The sequence below is a fragment of the Cryptotermes secundus genome, unplaced genomic scaffold (assembly GCF_002891405.2).
Source record: "Cryptotermes secundus unplaced genomic scaffold, Csec_1.0 scaffold649, whole genome shotgun sequence".
In the NCBI taxonomy this organism is placed as follows: Eukaryota; Metazoa; Arthropoda; class Insecta; order Blattodea; family Kalotermitidae; genus Cryptotermes; species Cryptotermes secundus.
The window spans coordinates 458,582-483,008 of NW_019738882.1; the positions used below are offsets into that span (position 1 = coordinate 458,582).

General features: G+C 39.2%; 2 protein-coding genes across 12 annotated transcripts in view; one reads left to right on the top strand and one right to left on the bottom strand.

Annotated features, from left to right (window-relative positions):
* Nucleotides 1-1,885, bottom strand: part of LOC111871228 (UV excision repair protein RAD23 homolog B) — a 43,096-nt gene extending 41,211 nt beyond the window's left edge. For all 3 annotated transcript variants that reach the window (XM_023864184.2, XM_023864183.2, XM_023864181.2), the window contains exons 1-3: nucleotides 1,703-1,885; nucleotides 1,458-1,536; nucleotides 1,175-1,361 (exon numbers count right to left, since the gene is read on the bottom strand). In XM_023864184.2, coding sequence (XP_023719952.1) covers nucleotides 1,175-1,361; nucleotides 1,458-1,536; nucleotides 1,703-1,768 — 332 coding nt within the window. In that variant the 5' untranslated portion in view covers nucleotides 1,769-1,885. The remainder of the gene's footprint in view (nucleotides 1-1,174; nucleotides 1,362-1,457; nucleotides 1,537-1,702) is intronic.
* A 179-nt stretch (nucleotides 1,886-2,064) lies between these two features.
* Nucleotides 2,065-24,427, top strand: part of LOC111871227 (protein zyg-11 homolog) — a 52,625-nt gene continuing 30,262 nt past the window's right edge. Inside the window, exons 1-5 of one of the 9 annotated variants that reach the window (XM_033754170.1) lie at nucleotides 2,065-2,148; nucleotides 3,662-3,995; nucleotides 7,904-8,135; nucleotides 19,709-19,903; nucleotides 22,726-22,936. In XM_033754170.1, the coding sequence (XP_033610061.1) occupies nucleotides 3,890-3,995; nucleotides 7,904-8,135; nucleotides 19,709-19,903; nucleotides 22,726-22,936 (744 nt within the window). In that variant the 5' untranslated portion in view covers nucleotides 2,065-2,148; nucleotides 3,662-3,889. The other 8 variants (XM_023864178.2, XM_023864175.2, XM_023864174.2 and 5 more) reach the window with 8 other exon arrangements.

The window sequence follows — 24,427 nt, forward strand, 5'->3', positions numbered from 1 at the left end:
TGGTGTGTTTGTTCCTGTATTTATATGCCCTGGTTGTGAGGAGTAGGGAGAGATGGGGGACGGTATAGTGTTATGTTGTGTAATTTTGTATAGTACTTCAAATATAGGATTGCGTGTGTCGATGTTGGTGCCATTCATATGTAAAACTTTCTTACTGGTTTTGTAAATATGGTATTTCTCCAGCATATTTAGATGTTTTCCTTTTTCCCGTTGTTATGGTTTCCATGGTGTCTGCTGCTATTGTGCTGTATGCATGTCCAGTGTTCAATATATGACTCGAATATCTGGATTTACTATTGTTACTTTTTTTTGTCGTGAATGTGTTCTCTATATCTGGTCTTGAATGTTCTTCCTGTGTGTCCGACATATTTTAAAGAGCAATCTAGACATTTCATTTGATAAATTCAACTTCTATTATAGTTATCAATTTGTGGCTGTGGCTTTAGTATGTTTTGTATTGTGTTCCGCGTACGGAAGGCCACTTTTATTTCTGCGTCTTTAAAAAGTTTTGTGATTGCTCTTACTTCCTTACCACTGTACGTGAAGGCAACCCACTCTGCTTTTTGTTGCTGTGAAACTCACTTTGTTTTTTGTTGCTGTGAGTCTGCATATGTATTTTGTTTGTTTTAGTTTTTTCTGGGGGGGGGGATGTTGCTGGTTAAATTTATGTCATTCTTGTTATTACGTATTATATTTTGAATGGTGTTCAGAAATGAAATTTTAATGGATTTTATCTTGTTTTACCTTGAAAAGAGAACTACAGCATGTGATTTTAACAAGAACTAATACAGTGTAGCAGTTTTAACATAATTTAGTAAAATATTTGTAACATATCAAGACACCTGAAAATGGCTGTTTGGGGTCGAAACATGTGGTGTCAAAATGTAAAATGTTAAACTAAAATTAAGATTAAATGGTGAATAAACGATTGTTGCAATATTGACGATAAATAATGGACGTTAAGTTAAAAAATTACAACAGGATGCTGAAATACTGAATTACAAAATTTGATATATGTACATTTAAAGTGATAAATCACGATATATTTGTATGAATCTCATCTTACCAAAAGCTATCATGGAGACTATACTGCAGTTATAAAATACCTTAATGCATGTTACATATTAGAAACCCAATGTGTTATCACTAGGTGGAGAACATAACCTAAACTAACCTCTCTGTGACCTTTGTGCTTTCCTCTTGTTGCTTCTCTTCTTCAGATTGCTGAGGTGCAGCTGTTGGATCACTTGGACCTGCATACGGCGCTGGTGTACTTTTAGGTTTTGTTACCATAACAACAATAAATTTCTTCTCATCAATGTTGTATTCACTAAGAACACTTTCGTCTGTAAGGATTTTCCCTGCAAAGCAAGTATTAACGCCTAGTCAGCTAACATAACTTAACAATAAACTTTTGTCACTCAAAATTCTTCTAATGTTTTGTACCAATAATTTACCTGCATATATTAGCCTTTGATTTTCCGCTGGATACTCTTTCCCTTTTTCTTCTTCTATTTTTTCTTTTAAATGTTTCACCTGCACAAGGAACAAATAAAATGAATAACTATAGAAGAATACTACATGCATTGGAAAGAATATATATCCACATTTCAATATTTCATTACACATAATTATCACTACCCAAACACGTGAAAATTCATTTGTTGTCGCCAATGAGTGGGGCTTGAGGACGGTTACTTACCGTTTCACTGGCGTCTATTTCAACTTGAAATGTCTGTTGTTGCAAGTTTTTCAATGTAATAATCATTTTTATAAACGAAATTCTTCTCTGCTGAAAATGTGTACACAAATTAAGGGGGTTCGATGTTTCAAATTTACCAAGTTCAATGATTTTGCACTGCTCAGCCAGTCGCCATGTATTCTGACATCATATATCACGTGACCAATTTATACGAGTTCACTTGTAACTCACATCAGTAGCATTGATTACACAGTGTATAATTACTGCATCATTTGGCAAACGTTGGATTACATATAATCTTTCGTTCCAACAACAGATGGAAAAAGTTTTAATACAACACAAATTAATTATACGCATAAGACTGTAACCATCTGTGTTCCCTTATTAGTAGAAAGCATCCAAATACTTTACACAACAATCAGGAGAGTTGTGAAACAGGAATGAGTGTAAGTTGCTGCACCACGGATCACTAAGACATGTACAGAGACATGACTATTTCATTACTTTGACAAAATGTGTGGAGAAGAAGTTCACGTGGTGATAACGGTGATAACCGTGATAACTGCAAAGAGTACGGGCCTCTGGGTTATAGCGTTACGTAGTTTGATGGTTTGGAGAGCTCATAAGTAAATAATAGTTGTAACCTTTTAGAATGTAGTAAACTTTCGTTACAAATTACCTGACACTTTCACGAAATTCAAGCACGCAATTACATTAGTATCCATGTTATATTTGGCATTAGTTCTGTATTATTTTAAATGTTATATAATTTCAAATCCATTATTATTGTAATGTGTAAATTGTATCGTTTTACATATATGTAAACGCATTAGCTGGTAGCACGGAAATTAGTAAAAGGATTGTAAAGAATTTTTGACATGTAAATAAATGATAATGATAATAATGATAAAGTAAATAGAAATAGAAAGCAATTCTGTATTCTCACATAAAAACAGCGAATAACTATTTATCCTTAAAATGTAAGTATAAATGGAAAGAATTATAAACATAGCAGTATTAAAAAATTCGAAAACTGTAGGTTAAAACATTGAAACATAAATGGAAAGAGTTTCTCTGCTTCATGTTTTTGAATCTTAGATACTGAATGAACACTGACCTGTCGTAAATTTCATTCGGAACCTAATTAGGCAAAGATATTGCCGTAATCGCCGTAATAGTATCGCACTCGATTGCACTTGCCTGCGAGTGTGAGTGAAATCTATCATGTTTATGCGAGAAGGATTGTTATTGAAAGGAAATTAGGTGAGAGCTGAAAGTAAATGTAGGAATCAAGGGTTAATTCTGGCTTAATTATATTTGATAAAATTTATGTACTTGAAATATTTATTCACTAATGTAATCTATTTTCAGTTGCGCCTTATGTCAAGATCATCCAGGTATAGGTTTCGCTCATCAGAACAAATTTACAAAATTCTTTTGTGTGTTTTCGTTTTGGGGTATAGTAATTTATATTTTACATTTATCATGATGTTTATTCTTTCTATCTTTCCTTTTTTACGATTTTTTTTGAAGAGGAGTGAAAGAAATTACGTTAATAATCTTTGGTATGAGAATCACCATGGAAGCTCAATTAGGAAGTGCTAAGGCAAAAAATGTGTGTTATTTGTAAAACGTGCGTGATTACTTGGTTATATATTAAGATGGTTATTTAATGACGTTGACAGTATCGAGATTATATAATGATGATAGGACTATTAATGAATGTGGAGAAGTTTGTGTAATTTTCGATACCACTAATAGGTTTTTCATTTCTTTTGCCAGTTTTGTGTACTGCCAATACAGAAGTAACCTGATTACTTGCAGTTGAGGAGGGGTTATTATATAGTCTTAAAAGATCGTAACCCATTTTCTGGAGCATTTTGTCTTCGGATTAAGTACTTTTACTACGAATTTAATAGTCGGCAGTTTTCAATTCACCGAATTGCTGTTGTGTTTCAGGCAGCAGATGAAATTTTCAAAAGAATTCGGGGATAATTCTGTGAGTGTTAGTCTGAGAAAGAAGATGTGAAAACGGAAATTACTGTCCTGTGGAACTATTGAGAAGAATCTATAGAAACATGTACTTTTTGAAGTCTACAGAAGAAGGCCGTCATATGACTTGATAAAAAGCAGTCTATATCCCAAGTCGTAAAGTCATTAGCATAACTTCCGAAATAATTCTGCAAAATGTATGATTCTCCCAGATCGCTACAAGAAGCCTGTGTGGACTTCATATGTGAAAATCTGGAGGCTTTGTGCGAGGTTACACCAGTGTTCCAGCAGACATCCTCAGGTATTTTTCGGTGTTAAGGTGCTAATTATTATGGGAAATCTTCACTAGTCACACTAGACGAAACTTTTCATGATATGGTGCAGGTTCGCCACCGTACCAGGTTATGTTTTGATCGTGAATTGTATACCTACCTATTGTAGTTCGATTAGATGGGTTTGAAGTGGATTAGATCAGCTTTAGTAGGGGAGAGGGATGTAGTAGCGTAGTTGGTTGAGGAACAGTGCTACAAGCCAGAAGGTCGTGGGTTTGAACCCTGATGAGGTCACTGGATTTTTATTTTTCCCCAATCCTTCCAACTGCACTGTGGCCATGGGGGTGACACAGCCTCTAACAAAAATGAATACCAGGAATCTTCCTGGTTGGGGGGGATAAAGGGTGGCCGGCACATAAGGCTGATAACCCCCACTGCCATCTGTGAGCTGATTGTCTAGAAAATGTGGGAGCCTCAACACCTTGCAACCCTCTGTGCCACCAAAGCCTGTAACAGGGATAGCTGTACCTTTTTACCTTTGGTATGGGGTGCCCATTTCATCATCTGCACTCTTTTTAAGCAGCTTGTATGGGCAAAGCAACGAAGATTTGTGATATAGTGTATGAATGCAAAGTTTTTCCAGGACACTGAATGGAACTGTACAGCATGGAGTGATGGTAAAATTATTGTCGTGTGATCATTATAATACTATGCCAATTTTGCTATTTCTGCAAGAATTTCTCATAGATTTAAGTGATGCTGAGTTAGTCACTAATGATGTATGATGAACAATATTGACACCTGTAGCAAGTTATTTTGTATTTTATTAAGGAACAGTATTATGTTGGAACACAGTGTGTTTGAAAATGTTAGACAGTTATGAAGGTCCTTTGCTTGAGAATGCAGTGTTATTGATGGCAGTAATCTGTACCAGGTTCTCTGTTGTCTTCAGTGAGAATGGTAGTAGACTGATACAGAAATATGCTTTAACCTCAGTTTTGTCATCTATACTTTGTTCTGGTATAATTGCCACTTTTGCAGCTTTTACGACTATGTCCCTATGCCTGACAAATGTAGGTAACATAGGTGTGAATATAAGTGCTCTGTCCCTCATTGCAATTTTATGTGTTCAGAAGTACCCATATTGTCCATCTTACTTTGTATTGATTGATTGATTGATTGTTTAACCTACTGGTCAGGTTCCAGTCCTCCATGTTCATTTTGTATATCTGCATTCCAGGTGTGATTGCACCATGCCCAATCACTAATTCATACCATATTACTTTGAACATAAGATGCTCTTGAATTTAAGACACATCCAGTTTTTGAATGTGGGTTTTAAGGAAAAAAATAAAAAGCTGAACATTCCTCAAACTTAAGACATTCCTCAATTTTCTGACAAGAAAAACTGTGTAAAATGTGTCGTATTTGAAGTAATATGGTAATTACATTTGAATCTGGAAAATGGATTCTGTATAACTGCCCCAGAGTTTCACTTGCAGTCTGATTATATTGGTTTCATTTGGATGGACCCATGACCACACAATATAACACGTTCTGAAGCACAGAAAAATGTTCAAAGTCAGAGAAAATATGCAACTTGATGTGTCCTTTAAACCCAAAGAACAACTGCAGTATGCATGAGAATCCGTTAGAAAGTGTTGAGAATGTACCCAAGCTGAACATTTAGTGCAGCTCCTGTAACACATGTTTGCAAACTTCACTACATGATGATGTTGCACTTTCACTATGACTATAGTTCACTGAGCAGGAATTTGGCAATTTATGAAATGTTTATGCATAGCAGAGAAAACCAAACTTTTATTCAAATGATCATTCTGTATAAAAAATAGTAAGGGTGCATTTCATGGAGAACAGAGAAGGCTTCAGAGAATGACATCAAGATAGTACCTTTGACATCGAGATCCTGATCAAGATATTTGAGGCTGTCCTCTTTCTTCCTTGTACCGAGAAAAAGTGCTGTAGAGCATGTGCTGCTACTTGAGTCATACATCTTTCACAGTTTTACTGTGTACATTAAAAACAATATTTGCTCTACATATAGAATGAACATGAGGACCAGTCTTTAGTGGAAGTCTCAGAATGTCTTAACAGTAATGCATTGTGGTCACTTCCCTGTCCCAAGAATAAAAGACCATTGACATTGTCGTTACTCTCCCCCTTCCTGGTCTCCTCCTCCCCGTTGCTCCTAGGAGAATGAGAGGTATCCTCAGAAGTGCTCCCATTGGAACATTTTATGTGATAATTTCTTAATGTTGTTCCAGTTTCAGTTCTTCTGTAGGTACCTCTTAAATTAGTCTGTTGTGAGCTCTTCTAGGCCTTCCTCTACTTTTACTTCCTTGAGAATGCCTGTCCATTGCATCTCTTTATACTGATTCTTTTCTGTTCCTCAGTGTATATTCAGCCCGTCATTATTTAATTTTTTGTTGACCATAGTTTTTTTCTGTCCTCTTACTCCATAGCTCTTTGTTGGAGATCACTTTTGTCCATGACATATTAGAATTCCTCTGAAGCTTGGTTTACAGATATTTGTAATTTGTGGTCAAGTACGTGACTTGTCTTCCATGATTCACAGGCATTTAAGAAAGTTACTTCTTAAAAAATCTTCACCTGTTCTTTTCCCCCCAAAATAGAATGTTGTCCATAAATGGATAAAAGCTGCATTTAATTATTTTATGTGGCTTTTACTATCTTCATAAGTTTCTTCATCTTTTGTCACCACACTGCCAAAATATGCAAATTCTTCATCTCAGTATTTTCAGCTTCAGGACTATTAAATTGTATGTCTTCTGCTTTGGTTAATCTTCATATATATATTGTTTATTCCTTCTTGGAGGTCTAAGAGTTTGATTGGTTCTCAGCAAAACAATGGAAAAGGAAACGTGTATCTTCAGCAAATCTGTATCCTTGAGTCTCTTTGTAAGTCCCATTCCCTCTTATTCTTTTTTTTTTTTTTAAAGTCTTTCATAGCAATGAGACAGAAGACTGGGGAGGGTATATACCTTCAGTTTACTTGATGAGTACCTCCAATTTCATTGTAAGTAGTCCATTACGGGTTACATAATGAGTATTTGTACAGTACTGTACTCCGTGGCCTATAGTGTGGAAGTGAACTATGCCGACCAAGCAACTGCCACTTGTTGGTGAAGTTAGTGCCAACTTTTGCGGGTGGAGGGTGTCACGTGGTCAGTGCAATGGATCTCCACGGCTGTTAATATCGGTTTTCTAGACTGGAGCCGCTACTCTGTGGCTATTTTTCCCTTTGTTGGTAGTCACCTTGCAGTGAGTTAGTCCCCGATCCAAGAAATCCTAGCAGCTGTACATAAGAGTCATAACTTCAGATGTTAATTCTGAATTGGAACAGAGTAGAGGGCCTAGTCTGTGAATGTTAATGAAGAAGAAGTACCATTTTGCATATGTTAAATTTGGCAGGAGGCGTAAATGTTTAACTTTTCTGCTTTACCCAGCCTAATATGATGAACTAGATAAGATTGTGTTCTCTTGGGTTGTGACACCTTGTAGTTTTGTAGGCAGATACTGTTGTTCTTCTGAAAGCCAGTACCTGCCTCCAAGACAACACAGTGGCATCATTCACTGGACCACAGTCTGATTAGTTACTGCCATGATAACCTCAGAACTTGTGTATGTGAATTAGAATAGTATATGCATGAATATACTTGCTACCTAGGTGGTAAATTAAAATATGATCAGTTCATGAATTTGGTCCATACTATTCATAATTTGTGGTCACAGTGGTTGATTGTAATTGATAGTGTCTCCTGCAACAGGTTACAGTTCTGATATTTACCAATTTTTCAATATATACATTTACACAGAAGTTTACTTAAAACATGGTGAATAGTAGGCAGACATTTGCACTGCAAATCTTATGTGCTTGGTTTCTTTTTCCTCACAGTAGCAGTGAACACTGGTTCCAACACTGACCAAGAAAATTCCCAGCACCAGTCACAGCCACCATCATATTCTTCTTTGTTCCCAACAATCTTGGGGAGCCGCCTCACATTTAAGGATGGGGACGTGTATTTCCATTCTGACTTGTCAGAGAAGTTACTGACAACCCTGAGTGAGAAGGGCAAGCTGTCCGATTTGACAATGACATTATTTGACTCAAGTACTACCAGTCTCAGGTAGATACTAGGAATATTGAAGCTATAGTTTTTAATTTTATACATTTTACCCCAGTTTTCATTCTTAAGTTCATGATGAAAATTATCAATGCATGATACTTAACATTTTTTAAGTTTTTACTGCTAATTCATCATATTCTGTTTGTTAAATATACTATATATGTGGTAGAGTCAATAAGTTTGTGGATTGTGGTTTTATCGCATCATATTACAAAGTATTCACATATACTTACGCAGATCCACATCGGCCCTCAGAATAGTTGCTGTTGGTTGCTATGCAAGTCTGTCAATGTTGATATAGCTGTCAAGAACATTGCTGAAACATATTGGCAGTAAATTCCTGTACGACGCTTTGCAGTCATTCCGCAAACTTATTGACTGTGGTAGTATATATTGTGGCCTGTTTTATGTTCGAATCTCGTTGGTCACGTGTGTAAGTTCGTAATCCCACTTCTGACACCAGTGTATCGTGTCTTGAGTTTGACTCTTGTAGGTCACGTGTGTAAGTCCAATCCCACTTCTGACACCAAATGTGGCCTGTTTTATGTTCGAATCTCGTTGGTCACGTGTGTAAGTTCATAATCCCACTTCTGACACCAGTGTGGCGTGTTGGGTTACTGAAGACGCCGTTCAGATTGTTAATTGGTTTATTCAACAACCTACAAGTAACGGCTACAATGAATTATAACACTGTTGCGGGGTTTCACACTTTATAACCCTAATCGCAATAATCTGTTTACAGTGTTGCGGGGTTTCACGATTTATAACCCTATTCGCAAATTAATTCACTCTGTTTTCAGTAGTCTACACATTTACAGTACGGGAGCTATGTAAGTGTCTCTGTATCACACACTCCCAATTAATTTTCAATTATCACAAACTGTCACTGATTATCACACTTTTACTCATTCACTGCAGAGTGGAGAACTGTCTTTGGCCGCTGATACACTTTAACTGACAACAACTCAACTCGGTGACTGCCACATTTCAACTCCCTCACGCTTACTGCTCAGCCGGCTTTTATTCCGTTCGCTGTTGCCTGTTGCCCGCCTCAACAGCGTCGTTGCATGCCACGTCACAGTGTCTGTGTATAGCCTAGCAACGCTGTTACCTCACGCCGTCTTACGTCACTGCNGTGTCTAGCAAGAAATCATCAGAAACATTAGTAACAATTCTACGAGTATATTAGAACATATGAAACTTGCCTGAATAAAATAACTGTGTGTAGTGAAATTCAGGCTACCCAGATGTCTTCATTTTGTTGGAATTCTGTACTTACAGGTCAAAGCTATTATAGGTATCTTGTTTAGTGTACCTGCTTTAGTTATCTTATCATCATGAAATATGTCTTTGTTATGTAGAAGTTTCTGAAGTAGTTTTGTTGTGTCTCCTTGTTTTGCATTGTTATATGACTTAAAGTTTTTCAAAAGCTGTTGTAATTTTACTGATCAGCTGTTGGTAAAATATGTAAATTAACAAATTGTTAGGCCATGGACAGCCAGGAATCTTAAATAATTGAAGAAGAAAGGCTACAAGATTGGGGTGTAGGATATGTTGTTTCATATGGTAGAGAAAGTTTGATAAGTAATGACACCTAAATTTGTGAAAGCAAGCTGGAGAGGGGAGTTTTGAAGCAGTGGGAGTCTCATGGCTGCAGCTGTGGTCATGTGAGTGGAGGATACTGTTGTGATCATGTACTGCTGACTTTTCTGAGAATATTGATGTAGGATTTGTCTGTCTGTGATCTACATCACTCTAAATTTGACAAGAGCAGAAATATTCCCCCCAAACTGACATCTTCACCCTCTTCACTTTTACTGGGATCATGTGACTCAAGGTTGATTACCATTTCCTAAACAGCATTGTCCACAGAGTGTTAATTTGTATGTACATGTCTTCCACTTCTTGTGAATGTTTACACACTGACAGCCACTCGTCTTTAGCATGAAGGATAATTTTTCTTTTAACAGTTTTTTAATGTTTTGTAATTGGAATGTAATGTTGTTTGTTGCCACTCAGTATTTAACTGTAGCAGTGGTACTGCACATTACAATAATATTTTAAGTACCTGAACTCCAGCTTCTTCCAGAGGATTGTTGAAGATATTTTGCCTCTCTTGAAACTGGTGCTTTCACAGAATAGAGGAAGTAAAGTATTCAAAGCAGGGCATTGTTTTTCTGTTGCATGAAAATTATAAATTAATCTTCTGACGACTTCCTCGTCAGATTTATCTACCACTGCAACCGTTTTCTTTTTTTGGACATGGTTTCTCTTGTGTTGAGAATGAAATTGACATACCTGTATCAACATCTTTTTCCATTTTGATAATTCTTTCAGTTATTCTCTTGGAAAAAACCAGTGTTAGGCAGTACCCTTCAGCTGACACTTCTCCAAGGGATTTTTATGCCATTCTTTGCCTCATCTGATATAAATTTCTATAGATTATAAATTAATCTTGCCTCCTTGACTATGAATAACTGTGTTGCCACCTATTTAGATGAAGAGTCATATATTCTGGGATACAATGCTGTGTAGCCTGTTGAAAGTCAGCTGATATTTTGGAGGAGCATGTCACCTGCATCTTCAGGGTTGAAGAGTAGCCAAATAAGAAACCAGCATGAAAGCAGTGGCAAGCAGAGAAACATGTTCCTGTGAAATGTTGGTTGACTTTCAATGAACCACACAACATTATATCCCAGAAGATAGAATTCTGTATAACCACTGCTGTGAGAATCTCATATCCTACATACTTAGACGATGCAGTATTATTCAGATGTTGATCTACAGATGGGCATAAATGAATACATACAACCTTTCAGCAACAGTGAAACTTACTGTGGTTACTGACAACAGTGAAGAGAGTTTACATTGAAGTAAGAACAGAAACACAGTTCAATGTTATTAGTATGGTTTGTAGTGGGTGACAGCAGTCTGAATAGAAAAGGAAGTAGTATTCACTTGAAATTTATGCCTCTCTAGTGCTTGCTCCAGATAAGTCATTCACGTGGATTCAAATCAGTTCATTGTGCAGTGCCACGAGTTCTTGCATGAGGTCTATGTATGTTATTCTGAAGTCTTTCAGACAAAATCTGATTCTTATTTGAAGTAGGCCTGTGCTGTTAATGAGGTGTATATACACACAGTGAAAATGATAAGTAAAGCAACTGAAAGCATGGTTCAGAATAGTGAACAGCACATTGAAATGATTATAATGCATCCATGGCTCATCCAGTACTTCAAGAGCAATGGTAATAATTGATTATAATTTTGTGATGAAGATTATATATTGTCTAGAGCACTACTAAAGCTCATCTACTCCATGAACCAGAGTATGTCATTGTCAGTTGCCAACCTATCTTATTACATCATCACTAGAATGTTATTAAATTCTGTTTTCAACACACTTCTGGCGTTCATATCTCGTAAGGAAATTCAGGTGTACTGGGCTAATATTTCGCTTATCAGACAGCAGTGGGGCATGATGGTATAACGGCACTGTGAAGTCTATATACATGTGCAGATATTATATTATATTAAAATACTCCTATTATTCAGCATTACCTTATCATTTTTGTTTAGAAATAATTATTCTGTAATATGTTTTATCTCCATTTGCATTACTCATTCAGCCTTGCTTCAAGATATTGCTTGCTAGAGGCTCAGCAGTTTCTGCAACCCTGTAAATTCTATCAGAGTTCCTTTTCCTGAGATATATATGCAGTAAGTGCTCAATTTTCTTATGTCATCAACATGCCAACAGCGTGGGCCTGTTCTTAAAATTGTTGTTTTTAAAATAATGAGGAATAAGTGTCCAAATATTTAAATAATTATCACTAACTGTATAGCCCAATTAGTATTTTCAGTCCAAAATGTGCATGTGTTCCTCGAACAGATATTGACAGTTGACAGTTCTATCAAAGGCAGCGTTGTATTCTATCAGTACATGGGGAAGTCATAAAAATTTTAATTATCACCCAGAAGAAACAGAGACACAGGTGCAAGAAATTGTATGTGAGTGAGTCCTCTGCATATGCCCCCTGCAAGACCACACATTTTCCCCAGCGGTGCATTAGCTAGTGGATACCTTGATCTTAGGTCTCCTTTTGACTGTTTAGGAAGTCCTTCACTGCAGAAATGACATCATCGTCCCAGAATTGCTTACCACAAAGTGGCTTCTTTAGCCATGGAAAGAGAAAGAAGTCTGGTGAATATGGTGGATGAGGGATAATTTCATATCCCAAACTGACAGCAAGTGTCATCGTATCATGAGCGGCATGAGCTGCTGTTTTCGAACTGGTGTCAACAATCATGGCACCCAACCCGCAGCGACTTTTGTCATGTGTGACTCGTCATGGATGATGCTGAAAACCAACCCATGGCTGATGCAGACCTCATGAACAATAGCTTCGATAGGTATGCGCCTATTGGATATGATCAAAGCTTCCACCTGTGCCACAATTCCTTGTTCCTCAGTGAGAGATGGTCTTCCACTTTGGGGTTCATCTTCAAGGTTTGTCTGTCCACAGTGAAAGTGCCTCTTCCACCTGATCACTGTGTCATATCTTGGTACACCTTCCTGATACACAGCAGTCATCTGGTCATGGATCTCCCTGGCAGACTTCCCTTGCAAATGCAGGAACCGTATCACAGCATGAGCATCCACTTTCTCAACTGACGTTGCCATATTGCCTCTGCCTTTCCAGTGGCTTCCTCTGTCCACTTGGTGCAGGGAAAATTTGACTGTTCTGCAAGCTCAGGAAATGGGCTATCTCCTATATAGAACGATATCTTGGCATTGCCATTTTCTCGTGATGCTAATTAAAACATTATTTTTTCCCATCTTACTCATCTGTTATCAGATTTCTCAAAGCTGATGCCTGTGTTATATAACTTAATTCTCATAGTCTTTTTTCACCATGGATGTCAATATTGTATGTCATGTGAAATGACTGTGCTGGGGTTCTGGTTGGAAGTATATCTGTTCACAGTTGGCACTTTCTCGGCATACTGGGCTGCTCTTTCTCATTTCTCCCTTGGAACCATGTCAGAACTGTTCCAGTTGAGCTGTGCTGAAGGTCAGCTCACTCTAGCTGTGACGTCATGGCGGCTGCAATTCCCGGATTCCATCCCCACTCCTAAATATTTCCACGTAATACCCTTGTCATGTGACCCCATCCCACCTCCTAGGTCTCGGAATGAAGAGTGTTGCTCTGTGCAGTCTGTCAGACAACATTGGCCAGAGAGGTTCATTACCAGCTAGCGCAGATTTTCATTGGAAATTCCTTTTTGGCAGGGGTACTTCAAATTTGGTTTGGTACCTGGCTGGCTGGTAAAGTAAGGCCGCCCACATTGCAAGCCGTTGGCTAGGACGGTTGCGATGCATCATATCATTTTGTATTTATTTGTATTTCCATTATTTGTGTGTGTAAAGGGCTAACCCATTCTAACCCCAAGAGAAGTTGGGAACTGGGACAATTGGTTTGTTTCGAGTTGCAAGTGTTGGCGACAAGCGATTGTTTACCAATCATGTATGGGGTGTTGCCAAGATTATATGTCTCTTGTTATGTTGTTATCAATTAATTTATTTTTTGTAAATTAAATTCTCTTTAATTTTATCTAAGGCCAACTAATTACTGTAGCTCCTCCACCAGCTTGGATACCTCACATCCTTCTTGGGGAGCATGCGAACACGGCAACAGAGCCAGCGACGATGGACGCTCCTTCCCTCTTCACGGCTCTCGTAATGAGTAGCATTTGAGAGGTGAAGGGAAAGGGCAGTTCACAGTTCTCTCCTTATTTACTCATGCTGGGACTACAATGCCTCCAGAAGTTTTCTGACCATTGTGTGCTTGTTTATTTCCAGGTTACAGGGACAATGTGGCATTGCCTAGTAATGGAATCCCTAATATTCCTGCTGTCCCATCTTTCCAACAATAATAGGTTTTAGGCATCCTGTCACATTACTCCCTTCTTAAGGTTGCTCATTCTGAACAGCCTCCATTAAGTTGCTAGTCCATCCATGTGTACAACCATCCTTTCTGCTATGAGGGTGCACCCCCATTATGTCTGTGAACATCGTCTCAGATTGCATTCTGACAACATACTGGTGCATCAGGCCCTGGCTCTTTGTTTAGGGGTTGCTCTTGGCCTGTATCCAGTAGTACCACTGTCCAGGGTTCTGTTGACCCCTATGTGTCCTTCCAGTGATCCTCCATGCAGCTCTCCCAGTACTTCCTGCACCAGGCTCCATGAAATGACTCTTTTGGCCATTCAGGTTTTTCTGTTGGTCAGTTCCCAGTGCCACTTTGTTGTGCCATCCTTTACTGCTGGGAATTTCCATTGGGCCAAGTAACTGTTGTAGATGGTTCTGTGATCAGCAGTGTCCTTTTGTTCCAGGCATTCTCCGGCCACTACTTCTGTAGAATCAGTCCCACATCATCACTCTCCTGCCACCTCTTCCTGGGGCATGATCCCAGACATCTTCAGATGTGGCCACAGTCTACAGATTTTGACTGTCGGCCCTGTGCCTGGGTACACTCCTCTTAACAATGTCTTCTAGAGATTGCATCAGCTTTGTTATGCCTCCAGCCCACTGTTTAGGTCCGAAGTGGAGAACCACGTGGTTTGGGTGAGTTTGTTCCAGGTATCATTGGAGCCCTCATTTGTGGAATTCAGTTTGCTGTAGTCCACACAGAAGCAGAGCACCTTGTTCTTCCAGATTAGCACAACATGCAATAACCAAGGGCTGTCTGACAACTTAATTACAACACAGTGTTTCATGTCCTGAGCATCTTATCCATCTCTGCCTTCTAGGCTGTGGGGAGCCTCTTTGGGGGGGCCAGATCAGTTGGGCACTGCCATTGTTGATAACAGTGGTAAACTCTGTTGGTCTGCCCCTAGTCCTCAACATTCCTTATGAAGATGTCCTCAATCTTGGTGATTAGGTTCTCCAGTTCTTGGAATTCTTTGTGGTACAGACTCATTTTAATGTTGGCAGCTATCCATTGCAACTTCTTGCAAAGCCCCAAGGTTTCCTGAATTTGGGGTTTCATGTTGTCAATCGGTGCCACTCACAAGTGGTTCACAGTGGCTCAGGAGGGGTGCCTCCAGCTAGCACCTGATCGTGAAGGGTCACGTTCAAGACTGTTAGGTGCTTTCTGCTGAACTCAGCTGTGAAATTACTCCTGTATGAGGGATTTTCATTCTAGGTTCTCTCAGGCCACTTGCTGTGTACAGGGGGCTGTGCAGCATTGCAGTCACCAATCTCTTGTACTTTACAGGTGTCACATGGTTGCTGGTCAGCATAAGGTAGGCTATGCCTTGGGCAAGATAACGGTACCTCTTCTTGTTACAGCCATAGTGCATGGCCTCTCTGATCTATGAATGCATCATTGGTATGCAGGACATTTCTCACCAAGATTAACTTGTCTGTGATTTCTGTGATGAATACACAGATCCATAGAGAGGTGCTCTAGTGAGCTCTACTAATGCCTCCTTTAGGCCAGGGGTGCTCTCCCTGGATGCTGTCTGCAATACCTAAGATTGGTTTTGTCTCCTATATAAACATTCTATGCTGCTGGGCATGATGTTGGCCATGGACACCTCAGTATTGATAGTCACATGGCATGGTTTGTTCTTCATCCATCCTTCATTAATGAGGCTGTCATCCGTTCCTCCAGAAGTGAGGGAATGAGATGATGACATTAATGGTCCTCTTCTTGCGCTGTCTGTTGCGTGTCTGCTGAATCTTCGTCCTCACTGGGTCAGATACTACCAGCACATAGGTCACTCATTCTGGCTGTATTTTGATGGTGGAAGTGGCCTTACTCCCCCAGTTTCTCTTGTCCTTACTTCTTGCAGCTTTACTTCTAATCTGGCTGCTGCCTTTGCAGCTTCCACCATCAGAGCCAGGCTGAAGGCTCTGTTAAGTGCCCTCTCACTGCACATGTGGAGATCCTGCTTCGCCTCCCAGCCCTATACTACAGGGACAGATGACAGATGCATAGGCTTCAGCATTCTGGTTATATGAGGGATATCGGAAAGTAAAGATACAAGTCCAGTAAAAATGCAAAGGAATTTTTCTTTCAAAAATGGCAGTGCTGCTGTGTGAGATAGGAACCATATGACAGGGCAGAGTTCACTGGCCACAGTCACAGCACCGTTGTGCTCACTGTGTGTGTTTAAAATTGCCATGTCGGTTCAAAATCCTGCCAAGTGTGAGGTTCATGTAGTAATTCGATTTCTTCAAGTGAAAGGAGAAATTGCTGCTGAAATTCATCACCAACTTGTTTCTGTTTACAGTGAATGTTATGAACAGGCAAAACATGGCAAAATGGTGTCATGAATTTGAAGCAGGAAGAAATGATGTATGGCTTACTGCATCATAATGCCGGTCCGAACACTGCATGCGCCACCACACAGCCCAGACCTTGAACCAAGCCACTATCACTTGTTTTCTAAATTGAAGGAAAGTCTGGCTGGAAAGACTTTGTCAGACGATGATGAGGTTCAAGACACGATGACATGGCTAAGAAAGCAGGCAGGAGATTTCTACAACGCTGGAATAAAAAAATCTCGTTCTCAGGCTCCCCAAGTGCTTTGCGATGCATGGCAACTATGTTGAAAAGTAAATAAAGGTGTGTTGTAAAAGTGCTACAAGTAAATCCAGAAAATAAATGCTTTACACATATTTTCTGGGCTTTGTATCTTTACTTTCCAAATAACCTTCATAGTTCTCCAGTAATCCATCAAGAACCCAATAGGGCATCTGCTCGATGGCTGCAGTGAATTGTTGCAGGTTCTCAGGTGAGTCCTGGCCTTCAGGACCAGAATGCCTGCCCCAGAATGATGGCAAGTGGGTGCGTGACCTTCCCTCAGCCTTTTCATTTGTTATGCTCCATTACAATCTTGAGCTGACAGAACATAGTCCATGCTAAGACCAGTAGAACCTTGGAGCCTTTGTTCTCTCGGTGCTGGTTAGCGTGTTCTCATGACTGCAGTGCCCTGCTTGGGCTTTTGTCTTCCTCCATTTGCATTTTGAACATCATTCTGTTCTTAACACTAGATATATAGAGTGTATTTATTATCTGGTGCTTTAAAATGTATGTAACTTCTTTGTTATTGAATGCAATTGTATGAAACTTTCACAGATAATTCTACACATGTGGGAGATTTGTTTGTTAGACTACAACAGGTTCCATTTGGTGTCCCCAGAGATGATGAACTTCATGCAAACAACAAAATTATTCAGGACCTTGGTTAGAGTTTCCGTAGAAACGTCTGCAGTCTCTAATGAGATGGCAGTTTTCAGTTTGGAATTGTATGTGAATTTTTCTGAAACCTGTTGTCCTTTAAGTATTGCCACACAAAATACTTGCAAGTTCACTGAGGTTAGTGGTCACTAAAATCCTTCTTCAAATAATATAGAACACTGGTTCAGCAGGACACTCTCCTCAAAACTGTCATAAAGAAAGTGAAGTATGACATTGCTGGCATGAAGTCTGATACCATCCTGTTGAAATGAGGCTGAATTCATTGGAATGCCCATTAAGAAAGGACAAATTCATCATTCAACAGGCTGAGATAAACATCACAAGTGATGTAGCATTGAACATAGGATTCTACTGTAACTTTCTCTAAATGTAGTGGGTTGACAGTGGTAAGCCTTGGTTTCTTTGAGACACAAAACCGGATATTTTGCTTGTTAATGTACCTTCCCATGTTCTTCATGCTGTTTAATAATCCAGTAGTGTCTCTTGATGGTACAAAATGAACAGAAAACTCAATGGTAGTATCTCTTTGCAGCAACAAACAAACGAAAACTCCATAGCCTGTAGTCCGCAAGCAAACTATACCAACTGAGCGACCACCGCTTGTCAGCGAAGTTAGAGTGTCACGTGGTCAGCGCAACAGCCATTAATATCTGTTTTCTAGACTGGAACCGCTACTTTTCCATTCAAGTAGCTCCTCAGTTATCCTCATGAGGCTGAGTGGACTCTGTTCCAGACCCACTCCTCTCAGAAAATCTGGTAGTTCCTGGAATCGAACTCAGGACCTCTGTATCTGTAGCCAGAAACTTTGAGCACCAGACCACAGAGGTGGTCTCTTCACAGCACCACAACCACAAAAAGAATAAAAGATTTTGATAACAAACACTTTGTGATCTGTCATATAAAATGTCATCTTGTTTCTAAGGTCAGCCTTACCAGTAGCAACATGCAAATATCCCAAGTGTGTAGAATGATCTATGAAAGTTTCATACCCTTGCATTCAGTAGAAAAGAAATTGTACAAATTCTAAAGTGTAAGATGATAAAACATCTTATACATTAAAGTGATTCTTACAAGATCATAGAGTATGTAAATTTAGTTCGGTGTAGCAACTGCTTTAATAGTGTGAAATAAGAGTGATATGAAGAAAGTCGTCTTCTGGGTTTTGGCGCCGTGTATTATTCGTTTTGGCCGACATTTCGGAGGAACGTATTGCCTCCATCTTCAGAGCAGGTGAATGGCTTGTGAATGCAGAGAGCAGTAGCTACATTCCTCCGAAACGTCGGCCAAAACAAATAATACATGGTGCCAAAACCCAGAAGACGACTTTCTTCATAGTCATCGCCGTGAAAACCTCAAAACTTACAAAGAGTGATATGGTTTCATCTTTTGAAAGAAGCTTTGACCGCTGATGTCATAACAGGTGGCAACTTTTATAATGTCAAAGCACATTATGTTTGTGAGAAATTAACAGATGTAGCATACAGTGTTCTCTCTTCCTAGTAATGTATTACAGATGCACTTATTTCTATACAGGGTTCTTCTTTGTGACGCAGTGTATGACAACGTTAGTTACAAGTATAAATGTGCTAAAGATGAGTGAAGTTTGGTATGAGTATTAAATTGTGTAGCCTGTAAAGGAAGGTCCATAGGGCTTTCATAGAGGATACCTCTTTGAACAGAGAGGACATTTCTTCCTTAAGGTTGCCTTCACAAAATATGATGATGTACATTGGTTTATGGAGAAGCTGATCTTAGTGCAGTACAAAGTTGGCATTTTTTATGTGCCATGTAGTGTGAGAAGGAACTATTCCATTCTTCTTCATCAGTTAGCTATGTTAAACAAAAACTTTTTTAACTGAAATTTTTCCGTTACTTTTGCTTGTTTTGCAGACTTTTCAGTTCCTTTTTCAACTGACAGTTGTTTCCGTTTTTCAGACCGATAGTTTTATGAGTCAAGTGATATTTGTAATCTTTTTTTTCTTCATCTCTATGTTTTTGGTAAAGGAACCTGTTCTGTCTGCAGTTGGTCGCTCGAATGCCATTCCAAACCTTCCATTTTGTGGAAATTTGTATTTATTTACTGGTTTCATAATTTTATTGTTCTCTGTATGTTCTATATCTGTGTACTATTGCTATCTCTGTTCTTCCACTATTTCATTTAAATTTTTCACGTTTAGTTCAGTTTTATTCAAAATAATCCCCAGAATTTCATGTTTTATATTGTTTGTGTCATAAGTTTAATGTTGTAAATATACATTGTTTCATTCTCTTTGTTGAATGCTCTTGCTCTTTTGATATCAGGCACGTACAGTTACGGAATGCACGAATGCTTACAACCCGAGGATTACGTGTCCTGAAGGGACACAAGATCTCAAACCTAGAGGCTACAGGAATGAAGGTGACTGTGAATGACCTAATTGGTTGCCTTGGAGAGTGGACTTTGCAAAATCTGCGTTCCCTTAATGTAGCTCGTAGTACTTTTATGGATGGATCCAGGTAATGAATTTATGATGTACTATGATGTCTTTGTATAAATTGTTTGTGTTGCATTGTTCTTCATTTGTGTTACGCCGTGGTGACAGGGGGCGTGTAGGTATCCCTCCACTGCCACCACATATTATGCCTTAAGGGGGGGGGTTGATGAAAATAATACTAAATTGCTCTCAGTTAGGATTCTCCTGGCTCTGGACCTTCTTCGTTGCTTACAGCTGCCACTATATATTACATCTTAAGAGGGTTGTTGATGAAAATACTAAGGGCCAGTAGCGCGGTAGTCGAGCGTTCTTTGTTGGCTGGCCCCTCCATCACTGTCACCACTTCGTAATGGCGTAGAGCAGGCGTGTCGGGTCCGACCCGCCTCTACCCATCGACTGTCACACCATATATTACACACCTGCAACAGGGGTGAATTGGATATCGCCCCGCTGTTACCAATCATTATGTCTTAGTGACGGGGGTGGGTTACAACACACTAAATCACTTCGTCTGTCATTTCTCTTTGGCTAGTCCCTTCACTACGTTAGTCAACCCTTTGTTGACTCGGCCCACCGCCGTTGTCATAAGTAATACTTTGATGGCAGGGGTGAGTAAAACACAGTTCCTAATTCTCTCTGTCAGTCACCTCTCGTTGGCCGATCACCACCTCTGCCACCCTTTGTTATGCCTGAAGCAGCTAATGAACTGATACTCAATTACTCTTCCCTTGTTCCATCAGGAACGCATCCCCTTGTCTCTACTACTAGTCCCTCACCTTTAACTGTCATTGCATCCGGCTGCTGTTGGCTGCCTGGGCTCAGTTCTGCCTTTCGTAGGGAGTAGGAAAAGGGTGGAGTTTGTGAGGGTGAATCATACTCTGAGTACATCCTACCTTAATTACACTGTCTGTTTACACTGTTATATACAATACAGAAATGCCGACGTGCTGTCGGTTTACACATGGTATCATTTCATTAATAGATATGAATTTTGTCCTAATCTCTCGCCTGGAGCAGATGGCTTGAGACTGTCAATTCCTTCATTACTATTACTTGATAACCATCTCTGTCCTACCCTAGGTCACTGATCTATTATCACTTTAATTTATATTCTATTTACAATATTAACAATGCCGACTCTCAGTCGGAACTACATAGTGTCTTTACGTTACTACGCTATGAATCTCCCATTCTGGGGTGTAGGTCTTGAGTCTGTCTGTCTGTCTCTCTCTCTCTACTGTTTTGACTCGTGAGGATATGCAAGTATTCATTGTTCGACATGAACCTTTTTCCTGTCTCCATTTCCTACTACTCATTACACGATTCTACACTGTTCTATCATAATACTTCACCCTTAAGATATTTTACCCCTAAAGTTATGCCTACTAAAAGCCTACGTATATTTATAACAAAAATCAGTAGTCACAACTATGAACAACAAATATGCATGCTCCGAATACTACTAGTACTCATAACACACTATCTGACGTCTACCATATTTACTACACTAGCAACCTTGCCTACTACTTGTTACCACATTTTTCGTATTCTACCCTAAAAACTCGCTGGGCGCACTGGAGATTGCTTTTCACATTTAACAAACAACCATAAAGTTTAACAGCATGGCTTGTATGAGCAAACATGACTTACTTGAGATAGAGATGCAGCCACACCACCACTTGTAGTACCCATGTCGGACAGAGCCTCCAGCTAACAGCTGGATATTACGTTTTAGATCGCTCCCTGAGTGAGTTTTTCCTCATTTTTATATTATTAAAATCGCTGACGCAACAGCTAACAGAGAGGGAGGTTAACTCCTCCCTTCGTCCTCAATTGCTAAAGCGGTAATTTCTAATTGGCTATATCTGACTCGTCGCGGGCAATTGCGGCACCTCCCTCTTTGCATTTTGTAATTTCGTGGTCTCCAGTTGTTTCCAAACGCCACTTACAAAGTGGCGCGATTGTGCGTTTCTGCTGACTAAGATGTTTGTTGACCGTGTTCCACAGCCTATGTGTGGCCATCACTGCTCTAATTACTGTGAAACGCTCTCGTAATATTTAGGCAATGCTTTTGATTTCTAGTCTCAAAATTTGCGGCATAACAATTTGTTATACAGTAAAAGTTTATTTGGCATGCTTGGGGAATAGGATGTGCTGTTATGTTGCAGACAGAATAATGACTTACAATAGGTAGTTTTAATGTGGGCTATAATGAAAAAATACAAATAAAATATACTTACAAAACATTGCCAACAATCAAATTTACAGCACAGTGTTTACTGACCTATGCACTAGCAGCTGCTGTTGCCTTCGAAATACCATCCTTGTGGAGCTGTGCACTTCATGAGATGATGGTATCACTGCCAGAAACAGTCTTGAAAATTGTTTTATGGAATACCTCGCAGTAACGTCACGTTGCGTTGGATGTCAGGAATATCAGCAAATCTTTCTCTTTTGAGGGAATTTTTTAATTTTAGAAAGAGGCAAAAATTGCAGGGTACCAACTCAGGTGAATAAGGTGAATGGTCCATTTTTCTAATGGATTTCTTAGCCAAGAACTCGCTGACTCATAATGCAGTTGTAGTCCTAGGCACTGTTGCCTTCTACGAATCACAGGGCTTTGGTGGAGATATTCTAACTCCTCCACATGGTAATCCATTCTGTGTCTCTGGGAGTTTATTTGTTAGGTTTTCCTTCCCCTTCAGTTTTCATACAGAATCATTAACCATACCTGTTTTTCTATTGTGTAAATTGTGTAGTTTCATCTGTCAGATTTATATCACTTGCCTTCTTATGTGCAGTTTATTGAATGTATAGCTGAAGTTGGGAAAATGAAATGTACAGGTACTGTGTTGTGGTAGCGCTGTCTAAACTGCGGAATCTGCAGAGTCTAAATGTGAGCTGTACAGAATTCAACAGGCATGGACTGGAGATTGTGGCTGAGGATCTTCCACAACTAGAGAGTTTGGATATTTCATGTACCAGGGTAGATGATATAAGTCCACTACGCAAGTGTCGTGACCGTCTCAAGTCTCTCACCATGTACAACCTTAAAGTAAGCATTCTTTACATTAATTAGGGACTGAATCAGTATTTTTATAACAGTATTGAGATCTCGTATCCATTGCACTACTGGACTGTAGGAAGTAGGATGATGCTGATGGCTGACATTGTTTTGTGTATTTATTAACTGAATATCCTAGAATGTACAGTCTGAAATTAAATTTGCAGAATAACCAAAAGTAACGTTTGATGCTGAATGTTCAAAACCAAGTAAATACAACTGTATATGTATACCAGCCAAAAAATTTAGTATAGCTATATGCTCTCTCTGTTTGGTCCACTTTTTAAATGCATATACATATATTTAATACAAATTATTATCCTAAAATTCTGCTCTGTTATTGGTACGAGTACATAAGATAATTAATCAACACTCTGTCACCCAAACTTATGCATGAAACTGCTGTAACATATTGGAAAGGAACTGAATAATGGGTGTGGGACATTTTTTTCATTTCTGTGATGTTATCATATACAGATTCCATGGTTATCTTGGTTGATACAATCTCCCTTATGTAAGAAAACATGAACATGCAGTAACATTTTACTTAGTTTTCACAAAGAGATCTTATGCCTTGTTTGTCATGTCTTTATCTCATTTAGAATCTTATGTATCAGTTTCAGCCTGGTTTATCTGGCAGTTTCATAACTTTAGTTCCTACAGGAAAATGCTGAAATGATACATCAAAGAACCAACCATTATTATGTATTTGTTAGCACTCCAGCTTTACATCTGGTTCATAACTTGTCTGGGAGAACCATTCATTGGTTTTTCTCAATCCCTCTAGGGAAGTCCTTACATAATTTCTTGAAGTTGGTCATAACTGTTAACCCTCATTATCTTTCTTGACAGTGACAACAGTCTTGTCATATATTATTCTGATATACAGGGTGTCCCAGGAGGGATGTGCCAAACTTCGGGAGGGTGTTCCTTATGTTAAAATATGCCAATATAACCCAAAACCCCTATGTCCAGAGTTGAATGGTTACGGAGATAATGGCCCGAGAAAAGTGTGGTCTTCTGGCGAGTCCACGCACTGTACCTGTCAGCTGGCATGTCTTATCTACGTTTGTCCTTGAGTGTGGTGATGGCAGCTCACGTTAGCCCCATACACTTGCATACCAGAACGCACATTCAGCAATGTTACGTCAGCACTTGCCATTCATGTGTCATGTATAGTGCTTGGAACTCTTAACGACAACTTTGACATGGCGTGCGAGTTTTTGTAGTTCAATTTAATGGCTTCATGTCACTCACAAGTTAGTTTGATGTTACATACATTACAGAAACCACATATTCCTGCCAGTTTTAATATGTATTTTGTAATCGACAAGTGTGTAACACCGGTCAAAGTTTCACACTTCTCTGGCCGTTATCTCCGTAACCGTTCAACTTTGGACATAGGTGTTTTGGGTTATATCGGCATACTTTAACATAAGGAACACCCTCCCGAAGTTTGGCACATTCCTCCTGGGACTTTCT